This window comes from Patella vulgata, chromosome 9, assembly GCF_932274485.2.
Source record: "Patella vulgata chromosome 9, xgPatVulg1.2, whole genome shotgun sequence".
NCBI classification, from domain to species: Eukaryota; Metazoa; Mollusca; class Gastropoda; family Patellidae; genus Patella; species Patella vulgata.
The window spans coordinates 35,680,518-35,708,482 of record NC_065887.2 but is presented as its reverse complement, the minus strand read 5'-3'; the positions used below and the strand labels follow the sequence as shown (position 1 = coordinate 35,708,482).

General features: G+C 33.0%; 1 protein-coding gene across 3 annotated transcripts; it reads right to left on the bottom strand.

Annotated features, from left to right (window-relative positions):
• Positions 1–1,935: 1,935 nt before the first annotated feature.
• Positions 1,936–27,965, bottom strand: LOC126831832 (RNA-binding protein 45). Of its 3 annotated transcripts, XR_007684376.2 has the most exons (14): positions 27,709–27,965; positions 22,055–22,152; positions 21,373–21,498; positions 20,707–20,833; positions 19,865–20,020; positions 19,548–19,616; positions 18,425–18,589; positions 17,463–17,634; positions 17,009–17,036; positions 16,599–16,812; positions 15,792–15,977; positions 9,448–9,517; positions 8,326–8,394; positions 1,936–6,628 (listed from the first exon to the last, which is right to left on the bottom strand). XR_007684376.2 is itself a non-coding variant. In XM_050562465.2 (12 exons), the coding sequence occupies exons 1-11, from the start codon at positions 27,875–27,877 to the stop codon at positions 15,811–15,813; spliced, it is 1,491 nt and encodes a 496-aa protein (XP_050418422.1). In that variant the 5' UTR covers positions 27,878–27,963; the 3' UTR covers positions 11,702–14,280; positions 15,792–15,810. The 3 variants fall into 3 exon arrangements, 1 of the variants encoding a protein (XP_050418422.1); XR_008789232.1 differs by lacking the exon at positions 8,326–8,394; XM_050562465.2 differs by lacking the exons at positions 1,936–6,628; positions 8,326–8,394; positions 9,448–9,517 and adding an exon at positions 11,702–14,280 and having other exon boundaries at positions 27,709–27,963.

Genomic DNA, 27,965 nt, shown 5'->3' with positions numbered 1-27,965 from the left:
CTATGTGCCCTCTCTTCTGAAAATGTGCCATCGAATATTGTGCCCCCTTTTTCTGCTGTCATCTGTAATTTCCTTGGCCTGGCTTATAGTGTATTTTGATCGTCGTCTCGTTCTTGGGGTTGTCAGTCTACTTTCAATTCTACCTCCCTACCCTCATTAGAGAACAGAATCGAAACTTGGCAGGTACCCTTTGTAAGGAATACCAGTCCCTTTTGATGCTTGTTTTTCTTTACTCACAGGTCGTTTAGTTCTTGATTTCAGCTAACTATGTTCATGTTCGGATCTGTGTGACTTAATCATAATCCCTTATGTATGGTATGTCATGGCATATATGTCAAATCGCGAACCAGTGAATTACCAAGATGAAAAAAATGTGTCGAAAATGAGATCAGCTGCCTTCAAAACATATATTTTGACACCAAATGAGGTAATTTTGTAAAATTCGAATTTTCCCGCCAAAACTGGCCGCCATCTGGAATTATTTCCCAATATTGACTCCGCGGTATAACTAATCACCAAAATGTGTATGGGAATGGATCCAGCTACCTCGAAAGGATATATTTTGATACCAAACTCAATCATATTATGGTAAGTGGATAAAAATTGGCATTTTCCAGTCAAAACCAGCGTCCATTTTGGATTTTTGCCAATTTGACCCATTTGGGAATGGATTTCGGACTGGGACTTTTTTGGGGTGATAATGTACGTCTAGACCGACCATAAAACGTGGTCGGCATTTCTATTGCAGCAACTGCCCGAAATGGTGCCAAATTGAGTTACAATGCCTGGACTAAAATCACTTCGAGATAAGCCACTGAAGCGTGTACATTCGCCGTATCGAGACCAACTTTCTGTACGGAAAATTGTGGGTGCACGGGTGACCCTAGTTATTACTGCCTGAGATTCTACTCGAGTAATATAATTGTTTAGCCTGTTTCATAAGCCAGTTAACCGTCATCTTCAATAGAAGGCTTGATCTCGCTTTAACTACGTACATCCATGTATAAAACTCGCAGTCGTTGCTTCAGGTACATGGTAAACCTTAACCTTAGCGAATTTATCATCACGGCGGACTGTCAGGTTACTTTTCCTCCGGATTCGCCCTGCCTGTTATGTTCATGCTTTGCCAAACGTATTTCATTACTGAAACATTTACTACCATGGCTTTAATAGATTTGGAATTTAGTGGAACCAAAGGCCACAATGTAACCTTTGTAGGCCTAATGGCAGCTTTCTGATCAGCAGTATTTAATGTGACCATGTCATAAAGTTTAGAATTGCTAATTCAGTAACCGCGATTTAAATTTTCTGTATCCTTATTGTCTCTGTAACTGGATCAAGTTTCTCTATAATGGCCATGCATGTAAAAAAACATTCACAATTGGAGATCAAAATAAGTAATGAAATGAAATGAAATGGGGTTTAACGTCCTACAGTTCTGCTCCGAACTGGGCTAATGAAGACGAGCATACGCCATACAGTTTGCTATGAGGGAAATTTTGCCCTGACAGCGGCACTACGGCCTACTCTTATATTGAATTCCAACTGACAAGGGATCTTTTACGCGCACACCAATGTGTACAAGGGGCCTCGGTTTTTTGTCCCATCCGAACGACTAGACAGCTGTCCTTGTCAGGCCCTCCGTCCTGCATCACTGACAAGGGGAGATCGAAATAAGAGTAGGCTGTTGCGCAAAAATCCCTTCATAGCACACTGCATGGCGTATGACCGTGTTCATTAGCTGAATCCGTGCAGAAAAGTCGGATATATTCATCCTCACTTGTGAACTGAATAAAAACACCAGCAAGAATTTTGTATCCTAAGCCTTTAACAGCAAAAATACCTGCCTATACATTTATATCAAGAATAAAACTCTTTCGGTAACAAAATACAATACTGGGTAACAGGGCAAAAAACAAGAGAATATTTCCACACTCACTAATGATAAATTTTATTGAAGCATGAAGACAGTCTAGATTACAATCATTTTCCACTTGCAAAAATAAATCCACATACAAGTATAATTTAAATTCAGAAAAAGGAAAATAATATCTAACAGAGAGAGAGAGAGAAATGGGGTTTAACGTCCACTCGACACAAACTAGGTCATTTCGGGACTAACATATGGTTTAATTTTATTTACATAATTCGCTTGCGCGTAGGGGTCTTTAGCAGTGGGAGGAAACCGGAGGACCCGGAGAAAACCCACGAGGTTGGAATATCTAACAGTGATCTAATCATTTAATACAATTAGGCAAAACCCTTATATGATTTGTTTAGACATCAATTACCCACTTTCCAAGTTATATTCTGAAATGATATTTGTTTACTGAGAACTTACATCACTTTCCATGCATCTCTATCAAACAGTGTAAAATTTGTTTACATGGAATAAGGTATCATTTGTAGTCCATTTGTAGTACACACTGTTCTATTTCTTTGTTTATCAGAGTTTAAGGCACGTTTTATTATAAAGTGTATCCGTAGGTATCAAACAAATGTATTGGTTTTTTAGAAAAAGGAAAAAGAGTTTTGAAATATTTTTCTTATCTTCAAAACCAGCATATATTATTGAACATATAAAATACTTAAAACCAGGTTTATTGATATATTTTTTGATAAAAATAAATTACAAATATTTTAATAAATTACATGTACATCATTTAAGACAGATACTTTTTACCAAGATTTTAGAATGCTTTGAAATAACATTTGTTTTAGAATTTTTAATTAGTTTTTGCATAATTATATTGGTTAGAGTGCCTTCTTTAAAACAGACTTAAAAATATACTGATGAGAAAAATAAAAGATCTGAAAACTGAATTGTTCAAACCCCAGTGAAAATTTGACTGATCTGTCCATCCACTACATTAATCAAGTGGTCTTATATTTGTCTTAACTTTGTATTTTTATGTCACATAGAATTAATTTGTCCCTTTCGGGAATGGCTGTATTTGTTTTATTGTATGCCATTTAAACATTGCAGGAAAATGGTTTTAAAAATCAATGTGTGTCTGTCCAGTTTTCGTGAAACATTAGCGTTATTTTAATATTTCGTTTTGGCTCATGCAAGATGGCTGCAAATTCTTTTCACTACCAGAAAAGACGTGATTTTTTTGTTCTCTACACCATCTAACCAAATGTTTAAGTGCAATTCTGAAGCGGAAAGGAGTATTTTATTATGTGTTATATAAGTGTTATGTTTTTATAAGATTTCTATGTTCAAAATGGAAGAAATTGGAGAGAATTTAGTGAAAGTGATCAAAGTCAAATAGAACCAACAAAAGGAAAGGAAGAATGGTGCCAAAATGACAATCACAAACCTGAATGTGAAATCGATAGTAAAGTTAACAATAACAGCAGATCTACTAAAAATAGCAAGAGACAAAACTGTCTATTTGCTCAGAATATATCACAAGTGAAGACTTTGGCTGATACTCCAATCTTTCATAATCAATTAATAAAAGTTGGAAATGGCTGGTTTCACAAAGTACATGTATGTGATGTTGAATGGCTTGTGCCAACAAATGATATTTCGGTGTGGCTCAAATTCACAAAAGAAGTGTGTGAGAAAGATCTCACTATTATTACAGAAATTGAGGGGGAGAAAATGTTCAAACAATTACACGTGTTTGAGAGTAATGGAGATAAATTTGTTTTCATAACCTTTTATCTAACATGAACTGTTCTTTGTCTTCCACTGGAAAAATGTGTATCGTGGAGAGGTAAGTATTTTAGAGATATCCGAGATTTAGTAGGCATATACATTAAACTAAAGATAGGTTGCCAGGCAACGAAAAACATACACCCACAGAGTTGTCGCATATTTTTATTTTTCGGTAATTAAACATTTATAATACACTAAAATCTGATTAAGAGTGACAACCCATTAAGTAATTATCAGAAAATCATTAGAATTCGTTTGGTTTTTATAAAGTTCTGCCCTATGCTAACGTTTAGTATATGAAACATTTAATATCATGGATTTAGCTGTTCAAGTTATCAAAATTCATTGAAAATCAATATACTTGTTCGTCTCAAGACCTTAAACTCTGTGTATTAATCTTTAGTCGGACTGACCCACGGACTGGGGCGAAGACAATATACGACCACATTTCAATGTGGGTGTATAAAAAGTGAAGCATCTGCTACAAAAAGTGAAGATTCTATTACTATATGTACGACAACAACAACAGATACCAACCTGGAGAGGAGTCAACATAGGCCCAGCCTGTTCTCCATTCCATTTTCAAATGAAATAAAATATTGTTTACAAAAAACCCCAAAACAACCAGATACCAACATTCCTATACCAGTTCATGCAGATAGCAATGTTTCAGTGGACCATCAGAGCCGATTGTACAAAAAAGTGGTGTAGCTAGAAAAGGAGGTCTCATTTCTACAATATTCATTCCAAATAATAGAGAGAACTGTAGCCAACTTAAATCATCGAAAAAATCACCGATAATGTGATTGTGTTGTATTAAGTGACTTTATTGTATTTGTCGATAAAAATAGGTCACAAAGCAAATTGTCACAAATGGTCAGTTACAAGGATACTTGCATTACTGATGACTGATATAGTAATATCTACTCGAAATTTACCTTATCATTCCATTCCAGAAGACCAACTTTCAGTTCAATATTACAAAGAAATTACAATAAATACATGGTGTTTGCTTAATGCAGACTATCTGATTGAGCCAATTGATGTTATTGGTTGCTTAAAAGATCCACATTTAATACAGAGGGGATCACGCATCCATTACCAGTTTGAACCCTTAAGTTTGATGTGACGCGCCTGGTGTTAATCAGTCGTAAGATTGCAATTTGAATCAAGAGATGGATAAATAGGTTTTATTCATTTATTGGCATGAAAATGCTGTAGATGCTACAGACCCCTACGTGCAAGCAAATGATTGAAATAAAATTGTACCATATTATGTTAGTCCCAAAATGCCTCAGACAAATGTCGATCAAGGTAGAGAGAGTCTATACAAGAGACCACTTATGACTGAGAAATGGACTTGGAAACTTTTTTGGGAGGAGACCCCTGCCCCAGGCTCTGCAGTCAGTCACACCTGATTAGGGGGACACAAACACCCTCGATCATTTTTCTGCACACACCCCTGATTTTCTTTAATTAACAGAGAGTTTTAAGGCCCATTTGTATATATAGTTGAACATTTGAAACTGTTAAAATGGCCACATATGAATCCAAATAGCATTCAGGTATTACATGGAAATATTGTACATTATTTATCATTTCACAATATTTTGCGTGCCATGTAAAATTTCATTAGTTCTATTGTATGTTTTTTTTTTATTTATGCCTTCGTAGTTCAAACTGTTTTGATTGTACAAAAAGTCTGTCCATCGGTAACATTAGTACATGCTTTTAAAATACTGTTTTAACATAATTCAAGTATATTCTACCTATTCTAGAGATTGCTATTTATATGAATTTTAATGTGGACCATTTGCATTTGATATAATTTCATCTAGAGTGATACTAATTTAAAAATTCTCAGTATGTTAGGCATAATATTCAATAAAAGTTTTTTTTTAAAAATATATTTTGGAAGAATAGGTATCAGTGATTTTGTAAGAGGAATAGGAATTTCATAATTCAGTTTGGATCGGGAACCTATGGTACACTTTTTAATGAAACATGACTTAAAGTACACTTTGAAAGTATACAGTTATCACAAATTTGTGTTTAAATTTTACACATCATTTCATTCATGAAAATTCCTGCCAAATTTGGAAGTTGTATCATGAGTACTTCAACAATATCAGCTTGATATAAATGGAGGTGCGACAGATTGTTTTCATAACCATCTATACAATAGATGCCAAATATCTACACAAATAACTTTACTTTGGTGCAAATTGGTGACAACTGATGTTCTGGGAATTTGATTTTGTGTATTTTAAAGTAAAAAATATTTATTTTATAATCTCTATAAATTATTATTATCAGTATCTCAGTCCAGTTCAAAGCTTAAGATGTCTAGTTTGTTTGCAAGATATTGATGATAAACATACAAGTTAAATCCACAGATAAATTGATTGGTTAAGATACAATGGATTAATATGAAGCTAATATTGTAACTAGATGTACAACATATGTCACTCAGTTTCACCTGATTATATGCGAAGTCAACTAATAATTAGCCAACGTGTTGAGATGTAATCTATTTTTAGTGATTAGTGTGCAAATTTTATAACTGTGACCATAGTATGTGTGCAAGTTGTTTGTACAAATGTAAAATTGAATTTGTTTTACGATAATTTTTGCACAGCTTATCTCTCATGCCTAATAAAACTTATTGACAATCAGAATGTTTTAAAACCATAAAAAAAAATAAGTAAGATTGTATAAAAATTTACGACCGTATCAGAGAACCAGAATATTTGTGCACACATTAATTTCATCTGTGTGTTCAGAGGATGTTGATCTTGAGACAGACTACCACTGAAAGCTTGAATGTTTCCCATTACAATTCTTGCAAAATTAAAACATCTACAAGTAATTATTGAAGGAGAAAGTGACATAAAACTGTTTATAGTACTTTTGATTCTGCAAATTGTTGTTGTCCTGGACATGTGCTCAACTTTGCTTAAACTGAAATAGAAATTTAAGGGCTTTTATAAATTGGAAATGCTAAAAAGGACAGGGATAGCTAGTAATAAGTATAATTAAAATCATACCAAATACTTATTCTGTTTTACTTTTCATCTATTTACACCACTTAATATTTAAAGATACATTATGGGAGATTTTAATAGAGAGTTGGCCATTCTTGCTATAACAGTTCAAAAATAGATAATGAAAGAAGAATATAAAAAAAATTTCAGTCAAATTACTTTATTCTGAACAAAGTTATCACCATTGTAATTTTTGACTAGAAATAGGAGTCAACTCTCTCTTCACTGTCTCTGAGAATGGCCCGTCGTTTGACAGGCGTTAACTCCACCTACATAATCTTGATTATCAAGTAACGTTTTCAATGGCTGTGGTACCGTTAGCCTATTCAGTTTGAGATGGAGTTGCAATTCAATTCGTATCACATTTATTTTTACTACAAATTAAAAATAAGACTTTTAATATATAGATAAGAAGCGAAAGTTTGAAAGGAATGGACCAAATCAATGAGGCATAATTATAGCCGACTTCTTGTTAGCCTGCTTGTACTCATGTACTGTAACTGGTAGGCCTACGTAACTCCCGAAGCAGACAAATAGGAAACAGTGATCCAATGGGGCTGCAATTCAACTGGGGTGATGTTAGCTGCGATGTTTATCAATTTCCATAATTTTTATAAACGCAAGTGACAAAAGAGCGTATAATACCGACATCCACTCTCTCATTTTAACCAGAACTAAACATAATATCAAGGCCGTATATATCGAACTTTCAATCAAATTGACTAACATGCGGCCTCGATCTAAAATTTCCGGGCGTATGAAGTCAACTTAACGGTTAATCTCAGCTTACGACGCCATTTAAAAATTTAATCAATCAATGAAATCCTGTTTTAATCCAAGCCATTCGTGAGTCTACAGAGTTGATTTTGTGCTTGTTGTGTAAATAAAGATCTAATTTATAATTTCTATGACATCTGAAGCCTAAAAAAAGACTTGCAATAATCAGATTTAGCTCTTGCATAATGTATGTTTAATATTGGTGTAAAGACCTTTTGTATATGATGTGTTTAGTAATGCTCAGATCTGATTAGTCGACTACAGAGATCAACCTCTTTATCAAAATCCATGCTACAGAAAATCTGTGAAACTTTAGAAACACTTTGATGGCTGCCAGATCAAGTTCAGACTATGATGCCTTCACCGTACAGAACAAAATAACATCCAGTTTAATTAGATTTAGAGAAACATTGAAAAGTAACTAAGCAAATGCCCAGAGTAGCTATGATCTCTAAATATTTTGATAACTGATCTTATTGTTAATACATGTAGTTAAAGCTTTTATATAGTTTATATTCAAGTTACTAAATAACATTTGGGGGGTCGGATGGCCGAACAGGTAGCGTGTGTGCGCTATATCATAATGTCTGTCACTGAGTCAACTGGTGTGGTTTCGATTTCCCGGTTGTACGTGACAAGGAGTAGTGTCATCTCTCCAACCTTGTGGGTTTTCTCCGTGTCCACCCATTTCCCAACCACTGCTAAAGATCCCCACATGCACTCGAATTATTGAAATAAAATTGAACCTTATGTTAGTTCCAAAATGACATAGTTTGTGTGGAGTGGATATTAAACCTCATTTCTCCCCCTCTCTCTAAATAACATTTAAAAATCTACCTTTGAGGACACAAAATAACAAAACTTTAGGTGAAGTTTCTGCTGTCATATTTAGTTAATTGTCCAGCTCTATCAAAAAAAATAAATGATATCAGATTAAATCTATTTGTGCACAGTTTCATCAAATATTTTTAGTTTTCTCCCTGCAGATTTATCGATATATAATAGATATAAGCTTCTAGAACAAGTCAATCAAATATAGCCCTGGGTCATGACATGACTACCCACAAGTCATATATTTAATTAAGAAGTTGAAGTTGGCCCTACATGCAATTATGAAATAATTTGGGTGTGTCTGTATCGCCTACAGGCCACAATTCTTAACAGATCCTCTTGAAACTTTGCATACCTATTCCTTATACCCTAAGGATGATATTTATTGTTTCTGATGAAATGCCCAAACCCCAGGACAGAAACTATTGAATTTGTTGCATGTCACGACCCCTAGGAGCAGATCCACGCGCAATGGATCATCATGGAACTTGGCATATGTATTCCTTATAGCCTAAGGATGCCAATTATTGATTTTGGTGCATGTCCCGAACCGGAGGGGCAGAACAAGGCTCAAATGGATTATCTTGGAAGTTGGTTTTGTTCCATGATCCGACCCCTTTGGACATTGCCAAACCCACTGTTTTGTTAATATTTTGTCTGTAAATACTCTACAGATTGCAATTATTAACAGATTTTGTTCCATGATCTATCCTAGGGTTGTACCTATTTATATTAGTCCATGTCCAAACTCCCAGGGGCAGAGCCATGGTCAATTTTTGGGTTTTTTGTCTACAGGCTGGAATTCTGAATGGATCATCCTGGAACTTGGTATATTTATTCCTTATAGCGTAAGGACAGCAACTATTTATTTTGGTGCATGCCCTGACCCCCAGTAGTGGTGTCTCATCCACTTTTTTGTTAATATTTAGCCTGTAAATGTAGCAAAACAAACCCAACAACTAGCCTTGTTTGCCTCTTGTCACATTACAGTTGTTGCAGCCATTTCATATTTCCCTCTCTTCATTTTAAAAAGTACCATATCAATCAAAGCAGGAATGTGGAAGTATAGTGCAGAGTTAGCGTTACTCTATTTTAAATTTTTTTTTTTGGGGGGGGGGGGGGGCTTACCTTCAGTCCACATTTGCTTGTAAATAAACTCTTTTTTTTATCAGCTCCATTCAACTTACCAAATATGCACCTAAAATTATAAATAAATTATACTAATGATTTAAAAGTTAAGATGAAACCAGTAATTCCATTGAACAGAAAATTAAATTCTTGATATCCAAAAGGAAATATTCAGAAACTTAAAATTCATAAATCAATGTTGATCACACTAGACCGATAGTAGACAAACAGACCAGTGGGAAATTTATAAACCGATAAAAATAAATTAAGTAGTCAACACATGTATATCGAAAACAAAATTGTCTGCTTTTGTCTTACTGAATAATTCTAATGTGCGAAAAAAATAATTTAAATTTGAAAAAAATTATGTTTGGGACCAGCCACTGTGTTTTTATGTGACAGATTCAGTCGAAAAGGTTATTACAAGTTTCAAATTAAATCTAGATAAAAAAATATCACCAAAAATATTGAGATTACTATTAAATTTTCTAGTTTTTTAGTAATTACACATTTCTGTTGAACAATATTATGTTTCTGAAACTTGGCACATTTTCTTTTATTATGGCAATTTCACTGTTTCTTTTTGTCTTGAAAACTAATATTCTGGTGCTGTTTCATATAAATGTATTCAACCTCATATTTTCCTCCTTAAAATACTTTAGAACAGAGTCTGTCACATGAGCTATACTAATCACGACGCAACAACAAAAGACAGTTTACCAGGCAATGAAACATGGCCACAGCAGTTAAGTCAAGCAAGCCATCCATAAAGTGTGTCATATTTTTATTCTTTTGCATTCACAAGACACTAAAAAGTCATCTAAGTCAACAACACATGAAATAATCAAAAGAAATAATTTGATAGGTTTCTAATTTTTCTGTCAACAGACAAGAACTTTAGGTGTTTAGTTCAAAATGCTTCTTCGACTTAATTATTAAACATACATTATGCAAGAGCTAAATCTGCCAATTGCAGGTCTTTCTTTAGGCCTGAAATGTTATCTAAATTATTAATTAGACATTAACTTATTCAGACCATAATCAACTCTCGATGGCATCCGCATCGCTAGCCATTATATTTACTGGATTAGAACCAGGTCTGCTGCTTCTGATTAAATCAAAAAAGGACAATCGAGACTATGATTTTTTTTATCGTACCAACTTTAGTAATGATGATCGAGGCTAGACCCAAAATTCAATCGCTAAATACTCGGTTCAAGGTGGATCAATTTGACTGAAAGTTTCAGGAAATTCCCTTTATATTATCTAGTTTTTAACTATTATTATAGTGAGAACTACCAGCTCTTTATCTAATCTCCCATAATGTATCTTTAACAGTGCATTAATTCCACGTCAATCACAAGATAACTTTAATCTATAACTGATACAAAAGAAATTAATGGACGGATAGACAGACAGGGGTGACAACAATATACAACCACATTTCAATATGAGTGAACAAAAATACGGCAAGAAATTTAAAGTTAAAACCAATCATCAGCTTCAATATTAAAATAAGTCATCAAGTATTTCTGTCTACATACAACAATGTTACCTTTGAGATATAAATCATGTCTTGGCAGTTTGTCGTCCTGGTTTTGTCTCTTGTCTGCTTCAGTGTAGCAAGTCAGCAACAATTAATCTATATATCGTCCTTGTCAATCAATAGATGGCTTCGTACAGTAATGATATATTATACACAAGACACAATACTAAGGAATACAATCACTGTTTATTACTGAGTATTGTTTCAATTAGGGTGTCTCTAGTTTTCATCAAGCAATGATAAAGACTAGAGAAGCCTAGTTGAAATGTCAATTAGTAATAAACAGTGATTGTATTCCATAGTATTGTGACCAGTATATTCCAGTTCAATTACTAATAAACAGTAATTAGATTCCATAGAATTGTCCAGTTTAATTACTTATAAACAGTAATTGTATTCCATAGAATTATGATAAGTATATTTCAGTTTAATTACTAATAAACAGTAAATGTATTCCATAGTACTGTGACCAGTATATTCCAGTTCAATTACTTATAAACAGTAATTAGATTCCATAGAATTGTCCAGTTTAATTACTTATAAACAGTAATTGTATTCCATAGAATTATGATAAGTATATTTCAGTTTAATTACTAATAAACAGTAAATGTATTCCATAGTACTGTGACCAGTATATTTCAGTTTAATTACTAATAAACAGTAATTAGATTCCATAGAATTGTCCAGTTTAATAACTTATAAACAGTAATTGTATTCCATAGATTTATGATAAATATATTCCAGTTTAATTACTAATAAACAGTAAATGTATTCCATAGTACTGTGACCAGTATATTCCAGTTCAATTATTAAATGCCATTGAAACATTTTATGATGTAGAGTTTAAATTAATGAAACATCGCTGTTGAAAGCTCATAAATGTTTGTCAGCTCTGTGAAAATGGCATCACTATTTAATAATAATAATGAATCAATGCTTTACATTTATGTCTTGTCAAAACTTTAATTAAGATTTGTTTCAAATTCATCAAACTACATTCTCCCAACCTACCCTATTTAATCTGTCATGGCCACTACTGGATCAAAAGGTTATGGGCAAATATAGCATTTGCCATAGAACAAAACTGACATGAGCTTTCAATATGGCATGCGGAAACATGGCATTTGTATGTTTTTATCTTTATTTTAAACGAAATCTATGCCCATTGATAATCCAATTGAAGCATATTCCATGTGCCTGATTAATACAGGTAACATCAGTTACCCGTTAAGTCAAAATATAGGGCTTTTGCATTTAATTGTCAAAAGGACATTAGTGAATACAGCCTTGATTACCCAGCAAATATTTATAATTAAATGTCAACACTAATTCTTTTGAGGGAAGAAGAAATCTTTTGAAACCCTATTTACCTGGTACCAATAAAATATGTCAAGGATGTAAAATCTGCAATGCCAATTAAACAAAAGAATATTCATATTCATCTGCACAACACACTGGAGCCATTACATTAAAAATGTAGTTATTACATTACCATTACCTTTTAATGTAATCATTACAATTACTTTATTGTTTTTATCCAGGTACTTAATTACCATTGACCAATACATTGAAAGTAATTAATTCCCATTACTCAATGACTATATAAATAACAATATTTTTTCAATATTCTTAATTAATCCAAATAGTTTATCTATAAACCTTGTATATAAGAGGTAACTTATTCAGCATGAATGTGAAACAAAGTACAAAAAGGTAACCATAAAATGATGGGCATACTTGACTTGAAAGCCAATAGAAAGAATGGATTGTTTGGTGACCCTGATGTCAAATTAATGCCTAATGATTGATTGATTGCTAATTAGGAGTAACAATCTTTCAATCAAGAAAAGAGGGTATAATAAAAATTAAACGGACAAGTTATTTTGTCTATTGGAAAGGTTCTTTTTACTCCTAAAGTTTTGGAGATTTTTTTCCGTTAATTTATTTCTTTGATGCTAAAATGTAATTGACCACTGCATGTAATTTATTACATTTCCATTACTCATATAACTTTTAAAATATTACTCATTACATGACCATTACTTAAAACATGTAATGATTACACTCTATTAACATTACTACAGCTCTGGTGCACAAAGGAGAATTTTAAAATGTTTGTCTGTATAATTTAAGGTCCATGTTCAATCATAATGTACTATATTGCACTGGAATCACTAAGTTGATTTCTACTGTAATGATAATGTTTAATTTACACTACAGAACTGTGGTCAGGCCAGCTACAGGTAAAACAAAGATCCACATATATATACAGTTATTACTGCACTAATAGTGAGTTATTTGAAGAATGACAATTTGTAGGCTGTAAGGCATTAAACTGTTCTAAGGATATGCTTATACTTTTCAGCATTAATATCTTATATACAGTGTACACTTACAAATACCTGGGTTAAACAGACTCTAGCTAGATAATGTGCTTATATCAACTCATTTGTGACAGTATGAACAACATGTCATTACATCTCTCCTAATTTAATAAAACTTCTCAAAAGAAGAGCTGATATAAAGGGTTTCCAAAAATATAGGTTCAATATATGAGTTTGTAAATGATCCTTGAGTCTCAGCTTATTAGGAACAAATGAATCTGAACTCATTAACATTTCCTAATATTGACTGAAATAGGAGCGAGCTGATTAATACCGTTGACAGTTCATTTTCAATTCCCATTAAACCATATTCATAAATTAGTCAGAATAAGAAGTCACATGATAAATTATAACAATGATTATTAGAATGTTCTATATTTATCTTAATATAAAACCTGATAATAATACAGATCATGAAATAACAATGTCTTTTGAGTGAGCGTCCAAGTAACTACATATAAGTTATTATGGTATTTATGGTTTATTTCAGAGACAAAAAATAATGATTAACTACAAAATGGATATGATAGTAATTAGTATTAACTTAATATTGACAAATCATAGAATCATTTGTATAAATTCACTTTTAGAACTTAATGTAAACAAGTACAGTATTAGATATCAATTAATAAAAATCAAGAATTTAAAATGTCCATTTTTACGTGTTTAACTATACACAAGGAAATAACAAATTGTCACAATTTATAGATCCATAAGATTTAAATAAAAACATCTTTAGTGTCTGGTCAATTTTAAAAAGAAGATTCAGTCTTCACTAGTATATGTATCTTTTACAGTATCATGTCAGTCATGTGACGTCACGTACATCAACTGGCAGTTTATATCTTGTCTGTTCTGTGATGTCAGTGTGTCATATTCTTTCCGTCCGTAATCTGCGTCTGACTGTAATAAAACACATCCTTTTTAATAATATCATCAAAAGTACAATGGTTCATCATTAAAAAGACATTTTACACAAGAAATTATATTCCAATTCCAAAACTATTAAGACTTTTTGGTTGAATATTTTTTTTCCTTTATAAAATGTCTCTTTAACCTTGTATTCCTTTGACAATTGGAACTGTAAATATATTAAAAACAAAGAATAAATTTTGATTTTCTCATAACTGCTACTTCTATTTACTAAGTCAAAGATCTTGTGTCTCATCTTTACAAGACAATGTCACAAAGTATCAAGCTGTGTACGGGTTTTGCTGCATTTCTCAAAATCGTAAGCCTAATATAATATGGTAGATAAGGGATCCTTGTTACTTGTAGCCTAATAAACCCATATGGACTGTGAGTTTACGTTTCCAGTTCATTGGACATATTAACATAGAAGTAGGCGTGTCAGGTTTCTCTATTACTCTATTTGCCCAACAGCAGCAATGTCGTCCATTCAATTAAATTCCACAGACCAAGTCTTAAAAATATATCTATTATAAACATTAAGTTTTAAAGGTAAAAATAACTGAAAAATGCATTCAAACTTCATTAATTTTTCTCTATACCCAATCAAGTTCAAAAAAATTTCATTGAAAATCTCCTGTATCACAGTCCATTATTTCATGAATTTGAAAGTAAATACAGGAAGGGAGAACTCTGTAATATCTCACTGAATTAATCTTAATTTCATTAGGGTTCGTTACTTTATTCTTGTGGCCACGATATCAACAACAATCCCACCACGTTTGCTCAAGAGCTTTTTCAGTTAACACATGAATTGAAAGATAACTCAGAAAAACACCTACAAAATTTACAATCAGAAAAATTAGATAATAGGATTTTCTTTTATGCCACAATGAATAATCAATTTTGACAATGTTCTTCTGGGAAATTTGGTGTGTATCTTGTTCACAAGATTTCTTGAATTTAAACGTAAACAGTTGGATGATATTTCGATATGATTTGTCTTTACGCCCAAAATAAACAATAAGATCAAGTTATAAAATTGGAATCCTCCATACCACCATATAAACATTCCATCAAGAACTACTTGTTCAAAAAGCTGCAACAGGCCCCCACCTGAATGTCTTTTCAGGGAGGGGAGAGGCAGCCCTCCACAATCAAAAATAACATACTGGGTAAAACCTATTTATCATTTTCAGTTGACAAATTTTTGTGTGACAAACGGGAAAAGCAAAATATATTTCATATATTAGATTTTTTTAATTTTTATATGGACTCTCTTGTTCAACCTGGTCATACTAGGTTTCAATAACATGTGTTTACATCATCTTTTAAATTCAATGTTTCTTGTCCAAAACTATAATGCTAATGTGATCAATTTCATTACTTTAGAGCTTGTCAATATTTCATTCAGAAGACAGATTTAACATCAATACAAGGAATGAAGATTGTCAAACTCATCAACATCATCTATTATAAACTACCCATACATACACAAAACTCACCTTTCTTATACATATTTTTTTAATATCTTGCTTTTTTATTGATAAAATCATCTCCCTCTCCTGATTTTGGAGGTTCAGCTTCCAAAACTTTAACTCTTTGTCCAGCCAGATTTTGACCATGTAAATTCTGAATAGCTCTCATTGCATTTTCCTTTTTGGCATATTTAGCATAGCCATAATTTCTACCTATAAAACAGAAAATTGTAATGGTTTTAACAAATATTCTATTAAACATACATTATGCAAGAGCTAAATCTGCCTATTGCAGGTCTTTCTTTAGGCCTGAAATGTTATCTTAATTATTAATTAGACATTAATAAAATTATCCAGACGGCTAGTGATGACATCGACAGTTGATTATTGTCTGGACCAGACCATAATCAACTCTCGATGTCATCGCTAGCCTGCGATGTTTATTGGATTAGGTTACGATTCGCTGTTTGACTTCCGTTCCATTCATGATTTAATGATGAAATGGATAATCGAGACTATGTTTTTTATCGTACCGACTTTAGTAATGATGATCGAGCATAGCCCGAAAATTCAATCGCTAAAATTTTGGTTCAGAGTGGAACAATTTGACTGAAATGTTCAGCAAATTCCCTTTACATCATCTAGTTTTTAACTATTATAGAGACAACTGCCAGCTCTTTATCTAATCTCCCATAATCTATCTTTAAAAAATGAAAAGTTTGAAAAAATCAAAGAAAATCATTTAAACTATTCGTAATTCCTCATTTCACAATACAGGCTTTTAATGACATCAATATTATTGTCTTTTTAATTTAATTTAAAAGTTAATATTACCTGCCAGGAGATAAACATCAATCAGGTTACCAAATCGACAGAAAGCATCTCGTAAAACTCGTTCTGTAACAGCTGCTGGCTGACATACTATGAATAATCTTTGTGCTACTGGTGTGTCTTCGGTACGTAATGGTTGAGGTAAAGGAAGGGGTATATTACAATATTGTACCCTTTCTCTACTATCATCACCACCTCCACCTCCTAATCCACTCATCTGAAGCAATGAACCAATTAATTAATGAATTAGTAACAATAAATCAAATATTCAAGACTAGATTTTTTTCTGGATTTAATGATAAACCAACATTAACCTATCCAACAAAATCTTGAGGAGTTCACAAAACTAAAAGCTGGTGGATTTACTTTTGTATTGTTTTAATTAATGTTTATAGATGTTTTATATAACCTACCCTATCATCAATGGCATATCTGTCATTTCTGAAATAAATATAATATTCATGAATTTCAATCTACATAAATATCTACATTTTTTTGCACCAATAGTAAATGAACAAGAGACAAGTTGTAGAACAGGAGACAAAGCCTAACACTGTGTTTAGGATCAGGACTGTGTTATAGAAAAAACCCTGTGCATAATATCTGTTTATATCATAAATGTCTTTAATGATAAAAAAAAACAACTGAAATTTCACACGTTTTTTTTTTTGAGAACTCTCATTCAAAAATATGAACCTAAATGGTTAGATAACTCCACTAGGGGTCCACCTTATAAGCAAATTTGATAAAAGATCTGTAAAAAACTTGAAGAGCAGTCACAAGAAATTGTGGTCAGATGACAATATATATCCACATTAAACGTGGGTTTATTCAAACAACAATCAAACAATCAAGTAAATATATTACCCTTGAAACATGCCTGCCATTCCTCCTCCTCCTCCTCGACTACTACCATAATCTGACCCTTCTTCTGGATAGCGCACCATCAATCGACTACCAATTGGATATTCAAAACCATCTAATTTATCTCGAGCATATGCAGCACATTGTGAATTTGAATAACGCACATGGGCTACTCCTTCAAAAAATATTTTAAACATAGGTTTATTTATGAGTAAACAACATGAAATTATTTTAATATCAGATAAATGGTATCCAGTAAATTACAGACATGTATTTATCTATAAACCAAATCATATGTGAAAGATATTCCTTTAATGGTAGTATAACTCAATTAAAAGGTCACATGAAAAGATAAATTCCTGTATGAATTTGTATTTATTTTTGGTAAATGTAAACAAAGAGAGCGGGGATCCTTCAGGACTAAGTCTTATCGTTGAGCCATCCATTGCGAAAGTTCTTAAAAGTGTCAAACACGTTTTGAGTCAAATACTTTCCAGATGACATATTTTGGTAATTATATTAGAATTGAGCCAATACTGACTATCTCTTACTTCTAATCTAGTTTATTCCAGCATTAAGTATATCATTTTCTGTCACAATGTGTATTATACTGATATTAGCATCAATTTGTGATGGGTATCATGCATAAGGTAGGGTATAGTATGTTTGATATAACTTCCATTTGTCAGTATCTTAAACAGAGGGGTTCTGTCATGTGGTAGATTTATATTCATTTTGACATTAGGTTTATTCTGTCTGTTGTGTTTTGCTGGGCATTTATTCTGCAGTCTTTAAACAATAGCAATAGAAATACAAGATAACTATCAATTACATCATATTGTTATCAAGGACACTGGATAGGATCTAATACACAAGAACTGCACAACAAAACAGAGACAACAGATGATCAAAGCACAAATACTAATTAAATATAATACACATATTTTATATCATAAATAATGTACCTGTAACTTCATTGAGGTCACAGTACTCTAACCCTGGTACGAGGTTAGTTAGTTTTGCCAGATATGAGTTACTGAGACCAGGTGCCGTAATAATCTGTAATCTAGTTTGATGACTAGCTGTTGGGTAGGATTGTAACATGTCCATAATATCTCCTCCTCTAGGTCCTAAATAAAATAAACAAGACAATGTCAACTCATCAGAGGTAATTGCTTTTCAAATAGACGATCTGTTAATATAGGCAACAAAGCATATGCCCAAATTATTCATTCCTTACAGAAGCATACAAGACAATGGTCAAGGGCAACTTGTGAAATTGACAAGAAATCAAAGTACAACGTTAACTTTAGCTGATCGAGTTATTAAAAATTATTTAAATTTAATAGGCTTTTTCGTATGATGAACATAAACACTGTCTGTAAATAGGATTATAACTTTAACCACTAGAGAGCATCAACCAGATTTTTCTAAGTGAATAAGGCCATAACGTCAACAGTAATTATATGAAATTAAAGACTGTATAAATTCCAAGTCTGTAGCGTTCACAAGCAATCGTGAATGACAGAAGAACATTTCGATGTGGGACATGTATAAAAATAATCTTGACAGTGGTCTAAAATTAAAGTGCCATGACATTTATATAGGTAAATTTAACTATTTTGTATCAAGTTTGTAATTAATGTGGTTTGAAAACCTCACAAGCATTTTAAGGGATAATAAATTCATTCAATCATGTCATTATAAAACAAGTCATTGTTGCATGATAAAAGGATATAAAGCAGTTCAAATTGTTGCATTTATGGAAAGAATATTTCAAAGATTATAACAAAAGAAAGGTCAAAATATAAGTTCAACTAATGACTCTTAAACATTGACTAAATATTAACTTATTTCTAAAAAATAATTTTTTTTTGGTACCAACTGAGCTTGTTTTATTTTGAACAAATTAAGAATCAAAGTATTATCTTATTAGACCTAAATATTAAAACACTCAACCACAAACAATTATTATATAATTTGAACAAGTGACTATGAAATGTAATATAATTGTTCCTTTAAATTTAATAAACATTTCATTGTGTAGATTTCAGAAAATGAAGTAGATAATGTATACGTTATATATACCTGATTGCCTTTGATTGGATTCATGCATAAAACCATATCCCAATTCTTCATCAAACCCTCTTTTCATACCTGAAAATTCATGAAGTAGGATACTTTCTAGATATTTCATATTTATAGATGATAGCATTTCTGAATTTATTTCTTGTATTTCAAATGCTAACCATTTATTTGTTGCAATAAAAAAAAGATAGTGACATTTTACAATCGTAAGTCCAGTTCTAAGTGCACACATATGTAACTTTCAAATATGTTAAATACTTCTACTCGACATCCACATCAACTATGGGCGTATAAAATTAGAGTTTTAAGGCAGTTACCCCTATTTCTTGGTGATCTGTCCATCATAGAAGCTCCAAGATTACTACCACCTCCATATCTATCTGATGATCTATCACGACGCTGATCACCATAAAGCTCTCGATTTTCTCTTTCTGTTTTTGATTTTGGTGGATCAGCAAATTTTGGTTTAAAAGCTAACAAAACATAATGTAAACAGCTGAGAATAACCATCATATAAATGATAAATATAGGTTGCCTGACAACATACACTAAGTTGTATGAGCAGCCTTGTAATTTACAAGACAATGAAAAGTGATAAAGGATTCATCGGAAAGCATTAAAATTTGATAGGCTTCTTCCTGGTACTCATATCAACAAAACTTATAAATTCAATAATATGCTTGTAAACACAAGTTGAAGTGTATCTTTTCTTTGTGCACACATTTTCACGTTAGAGACTGACTTTGGAAAATCAATTTTTATAAATTTGCATATGGCTATTTACATGTCACCTTCGTTGTTAAGAACAGCAAGGTTCTTGTTTCAGCCATACATATACCAGTCTTGAATGAATGGCTGTGAAATTGACTGGCTGGAGAACTAATCTCTCAGTCAACTGTACATACCATAATATTAGCATATTAATTAAAAATAATTTAACTTTATAATACAATAAATACAGTTAAATTTATAGTTATTATGTGTAAAGAATAAAAGCATTAAAAAATACATTTTAATCAATGGGATAAATTTTCATACTATTTACTTGTTATAAGAAACTTGCATGCTGAAATAGATATCCCATCGCTAAAATATATTATACAGTAACAGATCTTAAATTCATCAAACTTTTCAAGTAATAAGTGTAGCCTATACTTACTGGGATTACAGCTTTCAAATGCAAGAGCTGCATGATATGGTCTCTTGTATTTTACATAACCAAAGCCCTTATTTTCTCCTGTATTACGATCTATGACAACATTACAAAATTCTATGTCACCAAATTGCTATTAATGAAAAAAAGGTTTGAAATTGAGTATGTTTATTAATAAATTGGATTTGTATGTGCAGGTGCTATTCAGGATTATAATTGTTTTGGTTAATGCAACATTAATGGTAATTGAGATATTTCATCTCACCAAACCAAACCTTTTATTTGGTCTGTGGGTTGGCAGAGTTACATTTCAACACTTTACAAAACAAATTACAATCTTATACCATACTGATATAACTAGGTTCCTGTTTTTTTAATCATATTCCCCAGCAAAAAAATATCTTTTTGTGAGAGGGTACTGTGGCTGGATGTTGCCTCAGATTCATTCTCTTCGCAACAAGAAATGAACATGCTTCAATAAACATTGTTTTCTTGCACGGAATCACAAATTAAATCAGTGCACAATTATTAATCCCACACTCCACTCCAATTTTGTTAGGTTAATTCTTATTATTGTAAATGGATGTTATAATTAGGTTACAATAATATGTATGCTTCAACATGATATGACATATTAAAATAACATTAACATAATCTTATAGCTTTGGTTACCTCAAACTCTTTTCGTAAATCGGCTTCTGTAAAAGTTTTGGGGATGAGAACAAAAAGTCGTAGAGTTTTTTCATCTTCTCTTGCATCTCTATTTGACCCTTCAGCTTTATTACTAGCCACAACAACCTTTCAAAGATTAAAAGATAATCTGTATCAATGGTAGGGGAATATAATATTATCAAATTCAGTACTTATTAATGGTTATGACATCCACTAATCTAATAGTTGAAAAATGTACGAATTGTCAGAGACACATACAACTTTGTAGGCAAATTAGCCTAATTTTTATTACGTCCAGATCCTTTTGGGACCTCAGCCTCATGTGCTAAGCAACCATTTTTATTTGGATTTAACTGAGGCTAGAAACAGCATCCATGAATATAATATTTGTGTACATGTAAGAGTTTCACAAGGTTAATATGAAAAGGAGAAATTCAATAGTATTTTACCCAAATTTTCAAACTCGAAAATTTCAAGCAAGATCACCCCTTACCCAAGGTTAGTTATTTCTTGAAGTATTTCAAAATGTTTATCTTTTTCAGTAGTTTCACTAATTTCAGCATTCGAGAAAAAAACTGGGTAGAGTTTTGGCACAATATACTTGAACTGTACTGTATAGACAGACCACTATAATGTGTACCTATATAAATTAAGTATAAAAAGTATCATAAAAGCGGCTTACTTTAAGTGTACCCTGATGATTATCAATTTTTCTCCCATTCAATTCTTCCATGGCTAAAGCTGCCTCTGAAGTTTTCTCCATCTTGACATAGACAACACCTACCACAACAAAAAGACAAATTAGGCTAATCATCAATACATTTAATAAACACAAAACCATAATATGGAACACAATTACTAATTTAGTTTAAGCAATGTTTCGTTGAGGGTTCTCTCAATGTTTTCAAGCAAACGTCGCTTTACTTAAAATAGTGATTGTGTTCCATATTATGGTTTTGTGTTTATTACGTATGTCAATTGCTAAATGCCGCTCAAAGAATAAGACTGATACATTTGTTTTATCATGCTCATACAATCAGAATCAAAAACTCATCATCAAATACAGTCAAGGCATTCACTATTCACCTAATAAACACCCACACCAAGTTTGAACATTCTATGTCAATTAAAAAGAAAGTTATTGTGTTCTAAAGTCTTAAATTAAATCATTTGCCACTAACTGGCCATTTTATTTAAATGTTTTACCCATATTCAAATTTTGTAAAGAAAACACAAGGTGGTGTAATGTGATGTGCAGTTTTTAGAGCTACAGCCTCCCTAGGAGTTCAGGTCACAAAATTTAACTTGAAAGCTTAAAAACATACAACAAACTTTTGTGTTATGCAATAGTATCTATTCCCGATCGCAGATTTATTTAACTGAAATGAAAAATGACTGTCATCAATTAGCTTATAATTGTGTTTCTACAGACAGAATGGTGAATATGTAACATTAAATAACATTGCCTGTACATGTATGTGTAAATTCTACAGTGAACATGCGATAAGATATTAAAATAGTGACCAGTGTTCATTTCTGATGTTTAAAGTAAAGTAGGCAATCATCAAAAATGCTATACAACAATAACATGTATAATAAGTATCGACTACATGTACAAGTTATGAAGACTTTTATTACATTGGCTCAGCTCTACTAATTTTAATAGTTTTCTGTTTTCTTCGAAATGTGGGGGGACAAATATAACAAGCGGTTGCCTTGGAAGTTATGCTCACATTTTGCAAGAGATTGACGGGAACAGGGAAAATCGCTAAGGCTCATCCTCCCATTGTCCAAATACTTCATATCAAATATAAACCCCCCCCCCATTAAAAACCGTAGTCTCTATCGCGTTTACAAGGTCTTCAGAAAAGAGGAGTAACTCTTGAACAGAAAACGTAATAATAATTTATTTTCCAGGAACTAATGCAGGGTCTACATGTATTTTTAATCATATTATTGTACTTTTATCTCATTTACAATGTTAGTCTTGGGAGGTGAAGGGAGATAACTTGACTGGTGAGACACTAACAATAGTAGTTCAGCTTTGAACGTAAGTTCTTGTTACACTCGCCCTGTAGGTTCAGGAACCAGCCTATTGACTCCTTGTCGAAAAGTTTTGAGCCCCCAGTAAATTTTACTGGACAACTTTTTACTGCTAAACAGTTGCGTGTCAGTCCCTGTGAACGCCTGTGCAATGATAGGAACATTTTAGTGAGAAAATAAGACCTTGCTTACCTTAAAGATACATTATGGGAGATTCGATAACGAGTTGGCAGTTCTCACTATAATACTAATAGTTAAAGATAGGTTGCCAGGCAACGAAACATACGCCCACAGCAGCTAAATCATCCGGGCAGTCAACAAGAGTTGTCGCATATTTTACTTTTTTCGGTAATGAAACATTTATAATACATTAAAGATACACTATGGGAGATTTTATTAGGGAGTTGGCCATTCTTGCTATAACAGTTCAAAAATAGATGATGAAAGAAGAATATATTGAAAATTTCAGTCAAATTACTTTATTCTGAACAAAGTTATCACTATTGTAATTTTTGACTAGAAATGGGAGTCAATTCTCTCTTCACCGTCTCCGAGAATAGACGGTCGTTTGATTGACAGGCGTTAACTCCACCTACATAATCTCGATTATCAAGTAACGTTTTCAATGGCTGTGATTTGAGACGGGGTTGCAATTCCATTCGTATCACATTTATTTTTACTAAGAGCAACAACTGAGAAACCATTAAAATTTGTTTGGTTTTTATAAACTCAATTGGATATTAACTTTGGCCTCTAGAGCGTCCACAAGATTTTTTGAAGTGATCAAGGGCCATAACTCTGGCAGTAATTATCGGAAATTGCTAAAAATCAATAGGATTCTTCGTCTCATGACCTTAAACACTGTGTATTAATTTAAAGTCAATTGGATATTATTAACTTTGGCCTCTAGAGCGTCCACAAGATTTTTTGAAGTGATCAAGGGCCATAACTCTGGTAGTAATTATCGGAAATCGCTGAAAATCAATAGGCTTCTTCGTCTCATGACCTTAAATACTGTGTATAAATTTAAGATCAATCGGATATCAACTTTGGCCTCTAGAGCGTCCACAAGATTTTTTGAAGTGATCAAGGGCCATAACTCTGGCAGTAATTATCGGAAATCGCTGAAAATCAATAGGCTTCTTCGTTTTATGATCTTAAACACTGTGTATAAATTTAAAGTCAATCGGATATTAACTTTAGCCTCTAGAGGCTTGTGGATGCCGGACCGACGGACGGGGGCGACGACAATATACGACCACATTTAAATGTGGGCGTATAAAAACTAGATAATATAAAGGACAAAGAGATTGAATTTCCGCCTAGCCTTGATCATCATTACTAAAGTCAGTACGATAAACAGCATAGTCTCGATTATCCATTTAATCGTGAAGGAAAGTTATGCAGTAGATCTCCCAATCCACTAAAGCTCGCAGGCTAGTGATGCCATCTAGAGTTGATTATGGTCTGGATAAGTTAATTAATGTCTAATTAATAATTTAGATAACATTTCAGGCCTAATGAAAGACCTGCAATAGACAGATTTAGCTCTTGCATAATGTATGTTTAAAGGACAATATTGGTGCCAGTCATTATCACATATGTGATAGAGCTGGTTAAACACATTCCAAATATAATTTTAACACAGAGATCATTGCTTGTATTGAGTAATACAGTTTTCCAGAATCGGAAGTGACGAATGCCAAAGGAAAACACGAGTCATCTCTTTATATAACTGACTGATGCGACGAGTGATAACGGATATACGGGTGAATTTCTGTTCACTAATAATTCATTCGAAGACCAAAAGTTGTTGTATGAGATTGTGATAGGATATCTGACAATTCATAAAAAGAATTGACTGCCACTAGATAAGTGAACACGAAAGAAAAACAGAAAAAGTCTGTGCATTACCATGTTTTTATAAGATATAGAATGAATATAAACAAGGGAATGTACGGACTATTTCTATTTTTCTCGTGTTCTCTTATCTAATGACATTCAATTACTTTATTGAATTGTCAGGCATCCTCTTACAGTCCCATCAGTAGCGGATTATCAGTGAGGCTGATGAGGCTGCAGTCTCAGGCCCAAAGATTTTGTAAAAAAAATTTTGTTAGACTTGTCTGATACGATTAAAAACGCATAGACAATGAATGTTAGGGGGGTTGGGTTTAGGCCCAATGGGAATCAACATAGGCCCTGGCCCGAAATTAATTAGGCCCACGCCATTTTAAATAGGCCCTATTTAAAAACTAAATAGGCCCTCCAACAACTGCCGCCTCAGGCCTTGGTGGAGCTTAATCCGCCACTGAGTCCCATATATCAACTTTGGGTCTTCGAAGGAATTATTAGTGAGCAGAAATTCGGCCGTATATCCATTAACACTCGTCACATCAGTCAGTTATATAGAGAGATACTCGTGTTTTCTTTTGGCGTTCATCGCTTCCGCCTCAGGAGACCTTTATTACTCAGCTATCGTAGCAATGATCTCTGTGTTAAAATTATATTTTGAATGTGTTTAACCAGCTCTATCACATATGTGATAATGACTGGCACCAATATTGTCCTTTAAGCTTACAACACTACATGTACATGCTGTTAAAAACGTCCTCCCCTATCAAGTTGTCTTTGAGCAGCCATGACATTCTAAATATAGGTCAACACACAAAGTTTATATTGTCGCCGATATAAGACGAAACAGAATTTAGGTAAGCAGAAGAAACAGATTTGGAAATTTTGAAAAAATTAGATTGTATCTGGGCTAGGCAAAGTAATAAATGACTGAAGATTGTAATTTTTTCAGATTCCAATTTCCCCCCACCTGCTTACCGTACCTAAATTATGTTTCGTCTTATATCGCCAAGGGTCTAAATTTCTGCGCTACACTATATTTAGATCTCAAGGGCTGCTGCCATACTATTTAGCAGAAGGCAACATATTTTTAAGAGCATGCTGTGTTGCATATACTGAGACTCTAGCGAGGTAAGCAAGGTCATATATCTTCTCACTAAAATGTTCCTTTACATTGTACAGGCGTTCACAGGGACTGACGTGCAACTGCAGAAATAAGTTGCCCAGTAAAATTTACAGGGGGTTGAAAACTTTTTGACAAGGGGTCAATAGGCCGGTTCCTGAACATACAGGGCAAGTGTAATAAGACCAACATTCAAAGCTGAATTAGACAATCACATGCCATTGTCTACATTGTTTTTAAAAAGTTGTCCATGAATTATTTCATATTCATTTATATCTTGAAATATTCTGTCAGTTTTTCACAATGATGTAGTATGGGGTAGAGAGAGAAATGGGGTTTAACGTAGTATGGGGTAGTATGGGGTGGAATTTGGTAGTATTCGGTTAGTATAATTGGGTAGTATTCGATTAGTATATTGGGTAGTATTTCAAATTTAATAAATGATTAAAGGCTCAATACCACTCTTGTTGTAACTGAATAATATGTCCCAATCTTTATTCTAGTCAACAAATTGCACTATTTTACAATATTCCAATTAATTGATGATACAAATTTTATCTTAACACACCTAATTTAAAAAATTGGAAAAATTCAACTAAATGATTTGAAAAGCCTAACGTAAACCTTTTCAAACGTGAATTGGATTTAAAAATAATTTCGAACTCTCTGCACAAGTAAAATAGGATATAATGGACAATTTACACAACAAATGAAATGAAATGAAATGGGGTTTAACGTCCTACTGTTTTGCTCCGAACTGGGCTAATGAAGAAGGGCATACGCCATACAGTGTGCTATGAGGGAAATTTTGCCCGGACAGTGGCACTACGGCCTACTCTTATATCGAATTCCAACTGTCAAGGGATCTTTAACATGCACGCCAATGTGTACACGGGACCTTGGTTTTCCGTCCCATCCGAACGACTAGACAGCTGTCCTTGTCAGCCCCTCCGTCCTGCATTTACACAACAGGTAGGACACATAAACATCTAATACTTAGAATAAGGCTATTATTTATTTTCTGGAGCTGTCAAGCCAGCAAGAGTGTTATTGTCCCTTTAAATAAAATTATGCTGTCTCACTCTCAGTTTATCTCCATGAACTGTCCATGATGCTAGATAATTGAATAAGCTGTGACTTGTAATTACATATGGAATTTATCTATTGGTAACTTCCAATTCATGAGTATTTTTTTGTGCCAAACGATATGATTGACCTTGTGTGCAGTCTGTCTTTCTTTGGGAAGCTCCGGAGCCTAAGTAAGTCACACAAATTATAAAACAAAGATAATAAAATCCGGGTGCCTGATAGCGTACCTTTATCTTCATTTGTGCGCCTATCTTTGACAACCCAGACATCTTCAACAGTGCCATACTTTCCAAAGGCTTCCTTGAACGCATTTTCATCTGCACCTTTACCGCAAATTACAAATAAACGACTATTTGTTGGATAATCTCTGACTCTTGACTGTGGCGTGTTCGACATCTTGAATTTTGATGCTGCCCTGTTGTGGTTGACTCCAAAATGAGAGTACGGATCCTATGCGTCAAAAGTGTATCCATTTCATTATTAT

What these genes read in the sequence shown, in the direction of transcription:
- LOC126831832 (XM_050562465.2), bottom strand. Translation starts at nt 27,877, where the DNA reads ATGTCGAACACGCCACAGTCAAGAGTCAGAGATTATCCAACAAATAGT. An exon ending in ATCATCAGGGTACACTTAAA is followed by an intron (nt 21,499 to 22,054) that starts GTAAGCCGCTTT and finishes AATCTTTGAAAG; the next exon opens with GTTGTTGTGGCTAGTAATAA. An exon ending in TGACCTCAATGAAGTTACAG is followed by an intron (nt 17,635 to 18,424) that starts GTACATTATTTA and finishes TATTTTTTGAAG; the next exon opens with GAGTAGCCCATGTGCGTTAT.